Source organism: Heteronotia binoei, chromosome 8, assembly GCF_032191835.1.
Source record: "Heteronotia binoei isolate CCM8104 ecotype False Entrance Well chromosome 8, APGP_CSIRO_Hbin_v1, whole genome shotgun sequence".
NCBI lineage: Eukaryota > Metazoa > Chordata > Lepidosauria > Squamata > Gekkonidae > Heteronotia > Heteronotia binoei.
In genome coordinates, this window is record NC_083230.1 from 106,116,505 (window position 1) to 106,130,779 (window position 14,275).

At 44.5% G+C, this 14,275-nt stretch overlaps 2 protein-coding genes across 4 annotated transcripts in view; both read left to right on the plus strand.

Moving 5' to 3' along the window:
• CALD1 (caldesmon 1) overlaps positions 1–14,275 on the plus strand; it is a 710,639-nt gene that overhangs the window by 403,613 nt on the left and 292,751 nt on the right. The gene's annotated exons all lie outside the window — the stretch shown is intronic.
• LOC132576561 (solute carrier organic anion transporter family member 1A2-like) overlaps positions 1–14,275 on the plus strand; it is an 83,818-nt gene that overhangs the window by 17,182 nt on the left and 52,361 nt on the right. For both annotated transcript variants that reach the window (XM_060245817.1, XM_060245818.1), the window contains exons 3-5: positions 7,521–7,662; positions 9,074–9,206; positions 12,408–12,508. In XM_060245817.1, coding sequence (XP_060101800.1) covers positions 7,521–7,662; positions 9,074–9,206; positions 12,408–12,508 — 376 coding nt within the window. The remainder of the gene's footprint in view (positions 1–7,520; positions 7,663–9,073; positions 9,207–12,407; positions 12,509–14,275) is intronic.

Consider the following 14,275-nt stretch of genomic DNA (forward strand, 5'->3'; position numbering starts at 1 on the left):
GAAATATATGGGTCTCTTTTCATACAATCAAGAAGGCTGTTAGGATCTGTTCTAAAGTGAATTTTGAGCTAGAATTTAAACACTGCAATCCAGTCTTTTGTCTCCACCAAAGACTGACTCACTTCAGAGCAGAGAGCAAAGTAGGACACACATTTTGGCATACCAAGAATTTGTCTAAAGAATGAGGCTTGAATGCCCTCCACTTTCCTGGTAAATGCTGAGATCCATAAAGGGATACCATAGAGAATTTGGGCTAGTGTTTTGGTTTTGAACACCTTCATTGCTGCTGGAACTAACTGGTTGCCCCTTGAAAAGAAAAACTGTTTAATTTGAGCAGCCAAACATTTAGCCAAGTTGACGGTGTTGTTACGATGTGAAACCCACCTTAACTTGTGATTAAAAGTGATCCCCAAGTATTTAAAAATTTTTGTTTGCTCAGTTGTTGAGTTGCCAATAAACCATCTCTGTGGGCGCCAACAATTTGAAAAGACAACTACTTTAGATTTGGCATAATTGATAAAGAGTGAATTACAATTACAGTAGTCATAGAAGGCATTCAAATACCTTTGCAGGCCCACACTTGTGCAAGAGAGGATGGTAGTATTATCGGCATAAAGTATTATCGGCCTGCTAGTTTAGGCGGATGACCATTAATAGGGTTCAAAAATTGTACCAAGTCAGTTAAAAATAAATTAAAAAGGTGCGGGGCCAGCACGCAACCTTGTTTAACCCCCTTTAACACTGGGATTTTGCTAGTCAAGTCACCCCTAGAAGAAAATTTCACTTGACAAAAAGTATTAGAATGAAGTTTCCTCAAGAGAAACAGCAGACGAGGGTCCATTCCCAGGTAACCTAGCTTAATCCATAGTTGGGCTCTATCTATTGACTCAAAAGCGCCCTTCAAATAGATGAAGGCACCATATAATTTTTTTTCCCGGTATGCATATATTTTTCAGCAAAGAAGGCCAGAGTGCAGCAATGGTCCATTGCAGATTTGCCTTTGGAGAAGCCAATCTGTTCAGGACCTATGATGTTGCCTTGGTGTATCCAGTCAGTTAATCGGAGTTCACCCAATCCTCTCTTGATGCCGTCTATGCTTGTAGCTGCCACCACTTTCTGCAGCAGTGAATTCCATGTGTTAATCACCCTTTGGGTGAAGAAGTACTTCCTTTTATCGCCTCTAAGCCTACCACACATTAATTTCATTAAGTGCCCATGAGTTCTTTTATTATGAGAAAGGGGGGGAAAGGACTTTTCTCTGTACCTTCTGTATCCCATGTGGAATTTTGTACACTTGTATCATATCACCCCTCAATCATCATTTCTCTGAGCAAAAGAGCCCCAACCTCTCTTTAACCTTTCTTCATAGAGAAGGTATTCCATCTCCTCATTATTTTAGTTGATTATTTTACTTGCCCTTTTCTGCAGCTGTACTACGAATTAAAAAGAGAACCTTAAATACTCCCCTGGTATGGAGGCAGAATGGTGGTGAGTACCATTGAATGTAGGAGAGGAGGTGTGAAAATCTGCAGCTTCTTGTTGACACTGCAACCAGACCAGCTTTGACTACAATCTTCTCCACCTTTTTTTCCTTCTCCTTACTCTTCCTTTCCCTTTCAGCTGGGGTGGAATTCTAGCAGGAGCTCCTTTGCATGTTAGACATCACACCCTTGATGTAGCCAGTCCTCCACGAGCTTACAAAAAAAGAGCCTTGTAAGCTCTTGAAGGATTGGGTACATCAGGGGAGTGTGGCCTAATATGCAAAGGAGCTCCTGCTAGAATTCCACCCCCCTGTCTCTGTTTTTACTGTAGTTGGCCCTTTCTGGCAACTAAACAGCCCTCCATCTTCTCTCTTCCTACATGTAATGGTTGAGAAAGTCTGTTTCACTGAATCTAAAGAAGTGTGCTTACACATGAAAGTTTATACCCTGATTAAAACGTCACTGGTCTCAAAGGTGCCACTGAACTCAAACTTTGTTCTACTGCTTCAGACTGACATGGCAACCCACTTGGATCTGTCTTCATATGGGGTGTGTGACGCATCACTTCTGAGTTTTCACCTGGAAGTCTCCTAGAAGGGACATCACAGCAGGGGTGGAATTCTAGCAGGAGCTCCTTTGCATATCCATGATGTAGTCAATCCTCCAAGAGCTTACAAAAAAGAACCTTGTAAGCTCTTGGAGGATTGGCTACATCAGGGTGTGTGGCCTAATATGCAAATGAGCTCCTGATAGAATTCCACCCCTGCATCACAGCATCAGAGCATCTGCTTCTGCCATTTTCCTCCTGCTGCCAGGAGGAAAACAGTACAAGGTGGTGGCAAAAACAGGGGATAACCTGCCACCACCTGTTAAGTGGTAACTTAATCTATCAAGCAACAGACTGCGGTCTCCTTAACGGGGGGAACTTCTAAAATTCAACAATGAAAGAAACTACAGCTATAACAACAACCTCATTCCAAACTAATTTCCACCACAAGCTAATTAGGGGGGTTGGGAGCAGTGTTCCCTTTAAGCTGAGTTAGCATGAGCTAGCTCACAGATTTTTACTCCAGCTCACACAGTTTTGTCTTAGCTCAGGAAAAATGACCTTAGAGCAAAATAATTTATGCAGTAGCTCGTAACTCTGATGCCAGTAGCTCACATTTATACCAATAGCTCACAAAGTAGAATTTTTGCTCACAAGACTCTGCAGCTTAGAGGGAACTTTGGATGGAGGATTCTGAATTTATAGCCTTGTCATGGTAGAAAAAGCCCAGCAGAAACTCATTTGCATATTAGTCCACACCCCCTGATGCCAAGCCAGCTGTTGGTTCCTGCTCAAAAAAAGCCCTGGTTGTGAATGTTCCAGCATGTATTATGTCACTCAGTTGAATGCTTAGCAGTTTTCTCTGTCTTTCCCTCTCCAACTGAACAAAATACCTGAGAAAAGGAGGGGTATGTGTGTGGATAAACAGTTGATCAGGTTTCTTTAAAGGGATCATCTTGCTTTTAAAGATGATCTATACTTCCTGTTTTCCCTGCAAGCAGGGGTTGGAAACATCAAAGGAGGTCAGGGAACAATAGCACAATTAATTTTGTGCAAGGTACCAGTTTAACGATCTGTCCATGGTCTGCGGGTAGAACTAATGGGATAAAAGTTAATTTGTACTAGATTTTCCTGACCTCTTTAAGTGGGATTTCATTTGAGACTGGTGTTTTGTAATGTTGTTTCTGCTATATCCAGGCTAGTTTTCCTATTTCTCAAGGGTAACAAGAAAGCCATTCTTGGAGGGCAGGGAGAGGGGCAACAAAGATACACACAGAGATACAGATTGTGAAACAAATAAGCAATTCTGCTCAACTTGGGGTGGAGTTGGGTGGTTTTGAGCTGGTTGCCACACTTTCTTTTTGCAATAAAGCTAGATTGTTTAAAAAGAAACGGCCAAAAACATTATTTCCCACAGTATGCACACTAGAATTGTCTAGTGTTCCCCAACATAGTGTTTCCAGTTCTCAGCTGGCAATTCCTGGGATGCTTGAGGGGTGGAAACTGTGAAAACTGGTGTCACAGGATGCCTTCATTTAACTTCTGCTTGCATATTTAGAACTGACTTCACAGAAACAGCAATGCGCTAGAAATTTCCCAGGTCTCTATGGTTTTTACCATAGAGATTTTGGAAATTCCTAGAGCATTGCAAAAATGCTGTGATATCACTTACAGGTATGTGTAGGGATTGCTAACCTCCAGGCGGTAGCTGCTGATCTCCGGGGTTTACAACCGAGTTCAGTTGCCAGGGAGAAAATGTCCACTTTGGAAGGTGAACTCTATGCCATCATACCCTGTTGAGGTTCCTCCTCTCCCCAAGTCCCCCCTTCTCCATGTTCCACCCCCCAAACCTCAGAATAGCTGAGAAGGCATCACCTTTGCGTCCATAGGAAGCACAGATTTGGATCAGAATCTCCTAACATTTTGTAGAGCTTTCCAGTAATTTGCAATAGGACCCATGTGCCAAGTCAGCCATTTTGTTGTGGTACTCGCTATATGTTCTCAACATTTCAAAAGTGCTCTCAGCTTCTGGTTTAACCTCTACACAAAGGAACCACCCCAAACTTTCCATTTTATCAAGTGTTGTAGGTCAGGCTGCATCATTCATACATCTCCTTCCACCAGGGGCTGGAATTCTATCAGGAGCTCCTTTGCCTATTAGGCCACACACCCCTGATGTAGCCAATCCTCCAAGAGCTTACAAAAAAGAGCCTTGTAAGCTCCTGGAGGGTTGTCTACATCAGGTGAGTGCGGCCTAATATGCAAAGGAGCTCCTGCTAGAATTCCACCCCTGCCTTCCTCTATACTCCTCTCAAGTCCTGTATAATGAGCACCAGTGCAGCAACTCAGACATGGCAACTGAGAGGAATTGTTCCAAAGTCCACTCCTGAACCACTTTTCTGTAGGAAGGGTACTGTTTTAGGTGATCCAGAGCCCTCTTTAGTCCAACATAGTGTTGTCAAGTCCCTCCACCGCTCCATAGAGTTTTACTACGAAACCTAGAGCATCTCTGGTGCAACATGCCCGATGCATTGATGTCACTGCTGGGTGCCATCATCACACAGGGCACGTTGCATGGCGGTGGGGCTTTTTGAGGGTGGGGATCCCCCCAGTAGCCTGCTCCATGCCAGCAGGTTGTGGCCCTCCAAACCTGGGGTTCCCCCACCCCTGGAAGCAGCTGGGCAGTCCTAGTCCAACAAAGTGCACTTGGCTTTTAAGCAGCAGTGCTGTCCCGAATCAACTATGTGCTTGCGAAACTACAAAGTTACACAGAGCCACATTTCAGGCTGAAACAAAATAAGGGCCGTTTTCCCACTTACCTTACCCCGGAGCGACGTCCCTCTTCACCACGCTGCGTCTGCGCGGATTTTGCACAAACTGCTGCGCAGCACCAGGAAGAGCCACGTAGTCCCGGGGCTTTTGCATCGCAAATGTAAACCACCAAAAAGCAGTTTACATTTGCGACGCAAAAGCCCCGGGACTACACGGCTCTTCCTGGTGCTGCGCAGCAGTTTGTGCGAAATCCGCACAGACGCAGCGCGGTGAAGAGGGATGTCGCTTTGGGGTAAGGTAAGTGGGAAAACGGCCAAGAACTATTTTATTCTAGAAATATATGCTTGATAGTGCAGGGTAGAGAGAGACACACACACAGTTCCTATGCTATTTAACTAGCAGATAGGTGTGGATGCAGAGAGGAATCCTGCATCTCCATCTTGTGTGCATGGAATAGAAAGAAACAGTAAGAAGGAGATGGAAAGAAGTTGCTTTCCCCTAAAGAGTGCTGATAGTTAAAGCGATGGCATTCCCAGTAGTAATGTATGGCTGTGAGAGTTGGACCATAAGGAAGAATAGATGCTTTCAAGCTGTGGTGCTGGAGAAGAATCTTGAGAGTCCCTTGGACTGCAAGACGATCCAATCAGTCAGTCCTAAGGGAAATCAACCCTGACTGTTCCCTGGAAGGTCATATGCTGAAGCTGAAACTCAAATACTTTGGCCACCAAATGAGAAGGGAGCACTCCCTGGTGAAGATCCTGATGCTGGGAAAGACAAGGCAAAAGAAGAAGGGGACGGTAAAAGATGAGATGACTGGACAGCATTACTGATGTAACTAACACAAATTTGAGTGGACTTCAAAGGATGATGGAAGACAGGAGGGCCTGGTGAGACTTGGTCAATGGGGTCGCAAAGAGTCGGACTTCACTGTGCGACTGAACAACAACAAAAAGAGTGCTGATCCACACTTCAAAGGAAATCAGTGACAGTAAAGTTAACAGAAAGATGCTTAGTGTCTGCCTATCTGCCTGCAACTCTGTGGTCACTTGCTTTTGGAGGCTGAGGCACTGGGACATTGCATCTGGTACTTCCAAAATTTTTACTAGATTGTAGCCACAGCATTAGCCCTCTCCATCAGCCAGTACCCATTCACATAAATCTTTTGCATCTACCAAGAGCCAATTTGCCCAGTCCCTGTCTGTGCCCAAGCATGCCAAAATCACAAATCACTTGAAAAGTGACTGTTTGAAAGGGAAAACAGCACAGCTATGGTCTAATTAACTGGGATTATTTTGCAATCATTAATGAACAAATTTAACAGTGGTTTTTTTGAAACTTGCCCTGCATTTGTTCTGAAATCTCTTTGCTGCCCAACTAAAATCTCTAAGGACTCAAATTTAACTCTTCAAATGAAGATACTTTGAATTTGGAAATTTATGCATGTGAATTAGTTGCTCTAAACCACGAACCATTGAAATTTATTTATCTATTTACTTTGATCTTATATCCCACCCTCTCCGCAAGTGGACTCAGGGTGGCTGACAATCAGTTCAAAACATTTACCATTGTAATTTAAAATGATAAAATAGCAATTTAAAAATACATTTTAAGGTGCTGTTCAACCTCTGTATAGGCTGGATCTTCTCTCTTCTGCCAGTTATCCTAGAATGTTTGTAATTCCTCAGAAGTGTAGGGTGGCAGCGCTCTCCTGGTTAAGATGTTAAAGGCCTGCCGAAATAATTCAGTTTTGCAGACCCTGTGGAAGATCCCGCAGGGCCCTTATGACCTCTGGGAGGGAATTCCACATTTCTGGTGCTGCCACTGAGAACACAGTCTGGCCTCTCTTGGTCCAGCGATAGATATTAAGTTTTGCATCCCTGAATGCAAGCTATCTCAGTAGCTAAGCAGGGTCAATGTGACTTGGGTGGGAGCCCATTGAGAAGTCCAGAGCTGCTTTGCTTAGGCAGGCAATGGCAAACCACCTCTGACCATCTCTTGCCTTGAAACCTCCTACAGCAGGTGTGTCAAACTACGGTAATTTGTTATGAGAGCCAGATCTGACATAGATGAGACCTTGTCAGGCCAGGCCATGTGTCCTGAAATGTGATGGTAGTGGACACAGACAAACACAATTAAAGTGTTTTTTTTTAAGTTTAAATAAAACATGCTTAAAATATTAGCACTCTTGCAATATTTTGTTTATTTAACAGTCTCTGATAACTGACACCTCTTGTTCTGAATTATTGCTTCAAAATCTGGCGACAATGTCTGTGCTGTAGCAAATTTGAGTATGCTGTTCAGGTGTGTATCTGTAAGTTGCAAACCTACTTTTGATTTGCTCGTGGGCCTGATAGGACCCCTCCAGGGGTCTGATCTGGCCCCCGTGCCACATATTTGACACCCCTGTCCTATAGGCTTTCCATGAATTGGCTGAGGCTTGACAGCACTTTCCACCAGCAATCATTCACTCTGCCACTGAGCCATGGCCCCTTCCAAAGATCTTACCAGCCCTGGTTGAAAGATATATGGTGCAAACTTGCAGATAATATGAGCATGACAGCAGTCACCGCAGGAATGCTGTTTGTTGATGGCTTCCCATGGAAACCACAATTATTACTCTAGCCATTATTTTTGGAGATCAGAAATCTGACATCCTGCTTTAATGCTACTTAACAGCCTCCTTTTATTTATTGACTGAGTTTTTCTTCATTCTCTTCTAGGTATTTCTGCTGGCACTTTCTTTTGCCTATCTGGCCAAGACCATGTCTGGAGCTTACATTAACAGCATGCTCACACAACTTGAACGGCGGTTCAACATCCCTGCCTCATTAGTTGGAGTTATCAATGGAAGCTTTGAAATGGGTATGCATATGGTTACAGTCTGGCTTTGGATTCAGTGGGAGCTCACAGGAGTGCAGCTCCTGAACCTTTCTGACAGATCCACCTCCTCCTTTCCACCTTGTCCACTGAATAGTAGGTGCAGCTGCATATCAATCCCTGGAGGAGCTCTGCTCCACCACCTTTTTTTTCTACAAAATGACCCCTCGTTACAGTTATTGAGTTGGATCTAAGCTACACCAGCAATTTCTGCCAGTTTCCCCTTCCAGCTGCGTATAGGGATGGGTAGGGCTTTTTTTGTAGCAAGACCTCCTTTGCATATTAGACTGCATCCCTCCTGATGTAGCCAATCCTCTGAGAGCTTACAGTAGGCTCTGTACTGAGAGCCCTGTAAGCTCTTGGAGGATTGGCTAAATCAGGGGGGTGTAGCCTAATATGCAAAGGAGTTTCTGCTACAAAAAAAGCCCTGGGAATGGGCATGAACCACATTTTTTGCAGTTCAGATAATGGTTCATGGTTGAACAATAAACTGAACCAAGAACCTAAACGAACCAGGAGGCTGGTTCATAAACCAAATTGGTTTTTTTGGCTTTGTGATCCCTGCTTTCTGCTCCCTGCAGTTTTTCACGGGGAACAGAAATCAGTGGTTTAAATGACTTCTAGTCAATAGCTGAGTGGTGAGGAACCACCCCCTGCCACTCAGCTGTTTTTTGTGAAGAGCAGAAAGCAGGGGTTTAAGTGGGCTGGAGTCATTAAATCCCTGCTTTCTGCTCTTCACAAATCACCACAAACTGCATCAAAATTTGTGAAAGTTCATGGTGGTTCTTCAGTTTGCAAACATCACCTCCCCCATCATTCCTCAGCATTTGGGGTGCATTGGTTCCATCTCCCTTGGGACCACTTTATGGTGGCACCCATTACATGTTCTCAAAATTCTGAAAGTTCCCAGAGGCTCAACAAGATTGAGGACACCTGGACTAGATAATACTTGGCTAGACAAATAGATTCAGTTCTGCTTGTTTTAGCTGCTTACAACGTTAATGAAAGGGAACATAAATTTTGGAGAGGGGAAGCGAAAGATTGAAGTGACAATTTAAAATCTCCATCTTTGTCTCTTCATGAGAGCCAGTTTGGTGTAGTGGTTAAGTGTGCGGACTCTAATCTGGAAGAACTGGGTTTGATTCCCCACTTCTCCACTTGCAGCTGCTGGAATGGCCTTGGGTTAGCCATAGCTATCACAGGAGTTGTCCTTGAAAGAACAGCTGCTGTGAGAGCCCTCTCAGCATCACCCACCTCACAGGGCGTCTGTTGTGGGGGGAGAAAATATAGGATATTGTAAGCCGCTCTGAGTCTCTGATTCAGAGAGAAGGGCAGGGTATAAATCTGCAATTCTTCTTCTTCTTGCCTGCTCATGCTCTATATTTTCTGTCCTCAGGTAACTTGCTGGTGATTGCCTTTGTGAGCTATCTCGGAGCAAAATGTCACAGACCGCGCCTAATTGCTGTGGGTTGCACAGTCATGGGCTTGGGGTGTTTCCTGATAGGGCTGCCTCATTTTCTGATGGGAAGGTGAGTCTTGGTTTGTCCTCCATCTTCAGTTTGCCTAATTTTGTAATTTCTCTGCCTGTGATAATATTTAACCTGTACAATATTCACCATCTGCACTACTACAATTGGGATTGCCAGGTCTCCAAGCCTCATGGGTAGGGGATGGTGGGAGCTTACTGGGACCTGGAACAACACAATGTGACTACATCCCCAGGAAGCTAGAAAAAAAGTGATGTAGGCTCATCAATTACATTGAGGGGAACGCTCTGGTTTTTCAGCAAAACTCTGTGGTTTGAAGCTAATTCTACCATAGAGTTTTGCCCAAAAACCGGAGTGTCACCTCCCATCACTGATGTGCCTTCATCACTTCCATAGGCATGCCACATTTTCACCCATTTTTGCCTGTTTGGGGGGGAATAATTCTCCCCTGGCAGCCAGCTGCTGGTGCAAATGGCCCCCTCTGAAAATCAGGGGATCCCCCACATACTGGGGGGACCTGGAAATCCTAAAGACTACAAAATTATTGGGGGTTTTGGTTAATATAGCAGAGTTTTGCCCAGTCAATAGAAGCATGATACTGAGGGCAGTAAATAAAGCTCCCAAGAAGTATATTACAGAAAATGGAAAACTCACATTTATTCAAGTAGATCCAGTTCACATTCAGGTTGCAGTCAAAAAAAGAGAAAGAAGCTTAATCTAAAGAGTACTTTCTCTTTCACAAATGGCCAGCTAATGTGGCAGCACATGTATGTGAGTATAAGGGCATTGTTTCTACAGGAGAGACCTGCAGAGACTTGTGTCTCAGTGGAAGGCCATGTGAAGTGAGAGAGAGAACAAAGAACACAGAGAGAGAGAGCGAGAGAGAGGAGGGGTCAGAGGGCAGCTCCCAGCTTCTGATAAAGAGAGGCATCCCATTCAAGGAGATAACATCTATACACTTAGAGTGATATAGCACCTCCCAGTGTCTGGGCATGCTGAGTTGCTCCTTCCAGCAAAAGTAGACTAGCAGAAGAAGAAAGGAAAAACATCTGCAAAAGATGTGTGGAAGGGCACTGCTCTGAGTGGGTGTTAGGGTTGCCAGCCTCCAGGAAAGACCTGGGGATCCCCCAGAATTACAGCTCATCTCCACACTACAAGCTCTGTATCTAAATCTCCAGCAAACCTGGATCCGGCAAACCTACCCCTAGGGCTGCTAATCCCCAACTGGAGGCAGGGGATGGGAGGAAAATGTTTGCTGGGCACTTCATTATTAATTGATTCCCATAGGGTATAGTGGAGAATGGATCTGTGGGTATCTAGGGCTCGGGGGGGGGGAGCTGTTTTTTGAGACAGAGACACCAAATTTTCAGCAAAGCATCTGGTGCCTCTCCTCAAAACACCTACCCCAAGTTTCAAAAAGATTGGACCAGGGGTTCAATTCAATGAGCCCTAAAACAAGGTGCCCTATTCCTTCATTATTTCCAAATATAGGGAAGGCATTTAAAAGGTGCGCAGTCCCTTTAAATGTGATGGCCAGAACTCCATTCAGAGTTCAATCATGCTTGTCACACCCTTGCTCCTGGCTCCACCCCCAATGTCTCCTGGCTCCACCCCCAATGTCTCCAGGTACTTCTTGTGTCATATTTGGCAATCTTCTCTCCCATCCTCTGCCAGTGTTGTGGAAGGACCTGGCAAACTTAATACTTATGGATATGTGAAATCTTTTTAAAAAAAAAAATGGTGTGTGAGTGGCAGGTGTCTTTGTATAAAATCAGGAAAACAACAATGATCACATGAGTGATAGTACAATTGCCAAGAATAAGATGCACAGCTTGATCCAGTGGACAAAAATGCATGAGCAGAAAGAAAAACAATGTGTGTGTGTGTGCACATTCCCTGAAGGCCTGATCTGAAAGCTGGGACTGTTTGTTATGTCCAGGTCACAAACTGCTGTGTTCAATACTGAAAATGTTACTTTCAAAGAAGACCTGGAGTGTTCCTGGAATGACTTGTAACCTCCAGATTGCAGAGATCCATTCCCTTACAGAATGGCAGTTCTGGAACTGGATTCTATGGTATCACATCCCCACTGAGCTCTAGGATTTCCAGGTCTGAGTTGGAAAATATCTGGACACTTTGGGGGTGAATCCAGGAGAGGATGGGGTTTGGGGAGGGAAGGGGCCTCAGCATGGTACCATAGGGTTGCCAGGTCTGTGTTGGAAAATACCTGGAGTTTTTGGGGGTGGATCCAGGAGAGGGCAGGGTTTGGTGAGGGGAGGGGCCTTAGAATGGTACAATGCCATAGAGTCCACCCTTCCAGGCAGCCATTTTCTCCAGGGGAACTGATCTCTGCCAGCTGGAGGCTAGACATAAAAGCGGAAGCTTGAGACCTGTATATTCTCAAAATATGAGATAGATGGATACTTGACAAATTCCTTCAGCCACAAATACACCCATTTGAGATAATGGCATAATCCCCCCATTAAATCCCCATGTGTCTGTGATGTCCTGGTGGGGACTTCAGGAAATTGCCACACCCAGACCCCCTCCCCTACTATAGTGGCCATTTTCATCAGGTAAACTGATCTCTGTCGTTTGGAGATCAGTTGTAATTCCAGGAGGTGTCCAGCCACCACCAGGAAGCTGGCAACCCGACTTCCTCATATTATTCCATAAGATAGAATGTACGAAAAGGAACAGATGTGGAACCATACCCGTACCACCTTTCGAGTGTCACAAGTGCCAGGAATCTACCAGCTGTTTCTGTTGGGCCATCCACAATCCTCTCAATATTTGTACAGGCTCAGTACATTTGCATGGAAGCCTGGAAAAAAAATCCAGTGATCATTTTGTGTGTAGCAGGGTTGAAAGCATTCGGTAAATATGCTCATTGCTGCTGTTCAAGCAACATGGAAACCATGCATGTCAGGAAGCTGGTTGCACTGTTAGCTATTCCCGTTAGGTGACTGCAATATCTGAAAAGGACTTGGGTGCCAGACTAAATTACACTTTTGTGCACAATTTTCTCCTCAGAGAGCATTTTTGCTTCCTTCCATTCATGTGACACAAATGTCCCCCAGAAGTTCCATCTGTTTGACTACCCCAAAGTCATGGTTACTTATTGCTTTTATGTTCGTTTAATGAATTTTCCCACTGCTGAGAACACTTGGTAATAAGAAACCAAGGCAAAGACGGACACCCTACTTTCATTCCATACACATTTTTATTTTTTCCTCTCCCCAGGTACCAGTATGAAAAAAGTGTTTCTTTATCAGAAAATTCTTCTTCATTCATGGCTGTTTGCCTTGCCAATCATACCATGCCTACTGAAGAAACCTCAGAAGGTGAGGGCCCCCCTCTTTGTAGTATTCACTCTTATTTCTCTTTTTCTCTTGGCTGCTAAAATTGTATAAAGAAAACTGGACATTTAGGCTTAAGGGTTCCACAAAAGCTTGGTTCTGTATTGTAAAAACAAAGACCCATGGGGTTGCCAACTCCAGGGTGGAGAAATTACTGGAGATTTGAAGGTGGGGCATAATGAGGCTGGGGTTTGGAGAGGGGAAGAGACCTCAGTGGGGCATAATGCCATATAGCCCCACCCTCCAAAGCAGCCATTTCCTCCAGGGGAATGGATATCTGTTGTCTTGAGACCAGTTGTAATTCTGGGAGATCTCCAGCACCCACCTGGAAACTGGCAACCCTTTCCCCCCAAATGAGGGCAAGAAGTATACAGACAATGTTAGCTCTTCACTGACCTTTATAGAGCTATGAAACGGCAGGAACTATTTGTAGATTACACCCAGGCCTTTTTTGAGCAGGAATACACAGAAACATAGTTCTGGCTGGCTTGGTGTCAGGGGGTGTGGCCTAATATGCAAATGAATTCCCGCTAGGCTTTTTCTACAAAAAGCCCTGTGTGAAACAATGGTGGCAGCAGGGGGTGTGGCCTAATATGCAAATGAGTTCCTGCCGGGCTTCTTCTACAAAAAAGCCCTGCTCACACCTAGATGGATTTCACAAATTGGATCAGCATTCCAATACTAAGGCCTTCCCAGGTCACCTTAAAAAGGAGTCACTTTAAAGGCTAATCAGATTTAATCCAGCATAAATTTCTATGAGTGAGCACTTACTTCCTCAGCTGCATGATGGGGTCATCTGTTAGCCAGATGCATTTATACTGCAAGTTGCAAATGACAGAAAGGGCAGAAAGTGGGAATTAAGATAATCTTAAACACCAGAGTGGCTGTGATCTTTCTGGTTGGGTGTATGTAAATTGCCATCAAGTCACAGCTGACCTATGGTGACCCCATGGGGCTTTCAAGGCAACTGATTAAGCAGAGGCATTTTGCCATTGCCTTCTTCTACAAAGTCTTCCTTGGTGGTCTTCCATCTAAGTTCCAGCTCCAGTTTAGCTTCCAAGATTTGATCAGATCGAGCTATATACTATATCAGGGGTGGCTAACCAGAGCCACTTCCAAATCGGTCTGTAGAGGTGTCGCCCCCGAAGGATGACTCAACTCTGGGACCCAGGAAGGGTCCCAGAAGGCAAGGGGCTCAGCAGTACAACAGGGGTGTCAGCGGAGGTGGCTGCTCCCCGAGACCACTTGCCTCTAACCTCTTCGTTCCGATCGCCATTTTTAAATGGCAAGAGGGTCTGCCACCGACTTCTTTTTTCTTTCCTCGGCTCTCTACATTCTGGACCTTGAAATCTTCTAATATCAAGATAAGTGACATTGATCTTTCTACAATTGTAAGTGTCATTTTCCAACACTGTTTTTTGAATGGCAATAGCTTTGACAAGCAGGGAAAAGGAGAATCAGGACTGAAGCAGACTTGGGCAAAAGACTGAGAAGGGGGGGAACGCTCTCTCATTCTTTTTCAAGGCTTATAAATGTTGCTGCCTAACCTGGTACCATAGAAAATACCTGCATGAGGAGATCACACCAATTTTTAGTTATATAAGAGACTTGATGGCTGAACTTATCTGATCTACTTCAAACCCCCTTTAGCTTTGGATTTTGGGAAAGAGGCTTGTTTGCAAGTGTATATGGATGTGAAAGACAGTGGGCTTACAAATACGCTGATCTTTAAATTGAAGTGCTCTGAATGAA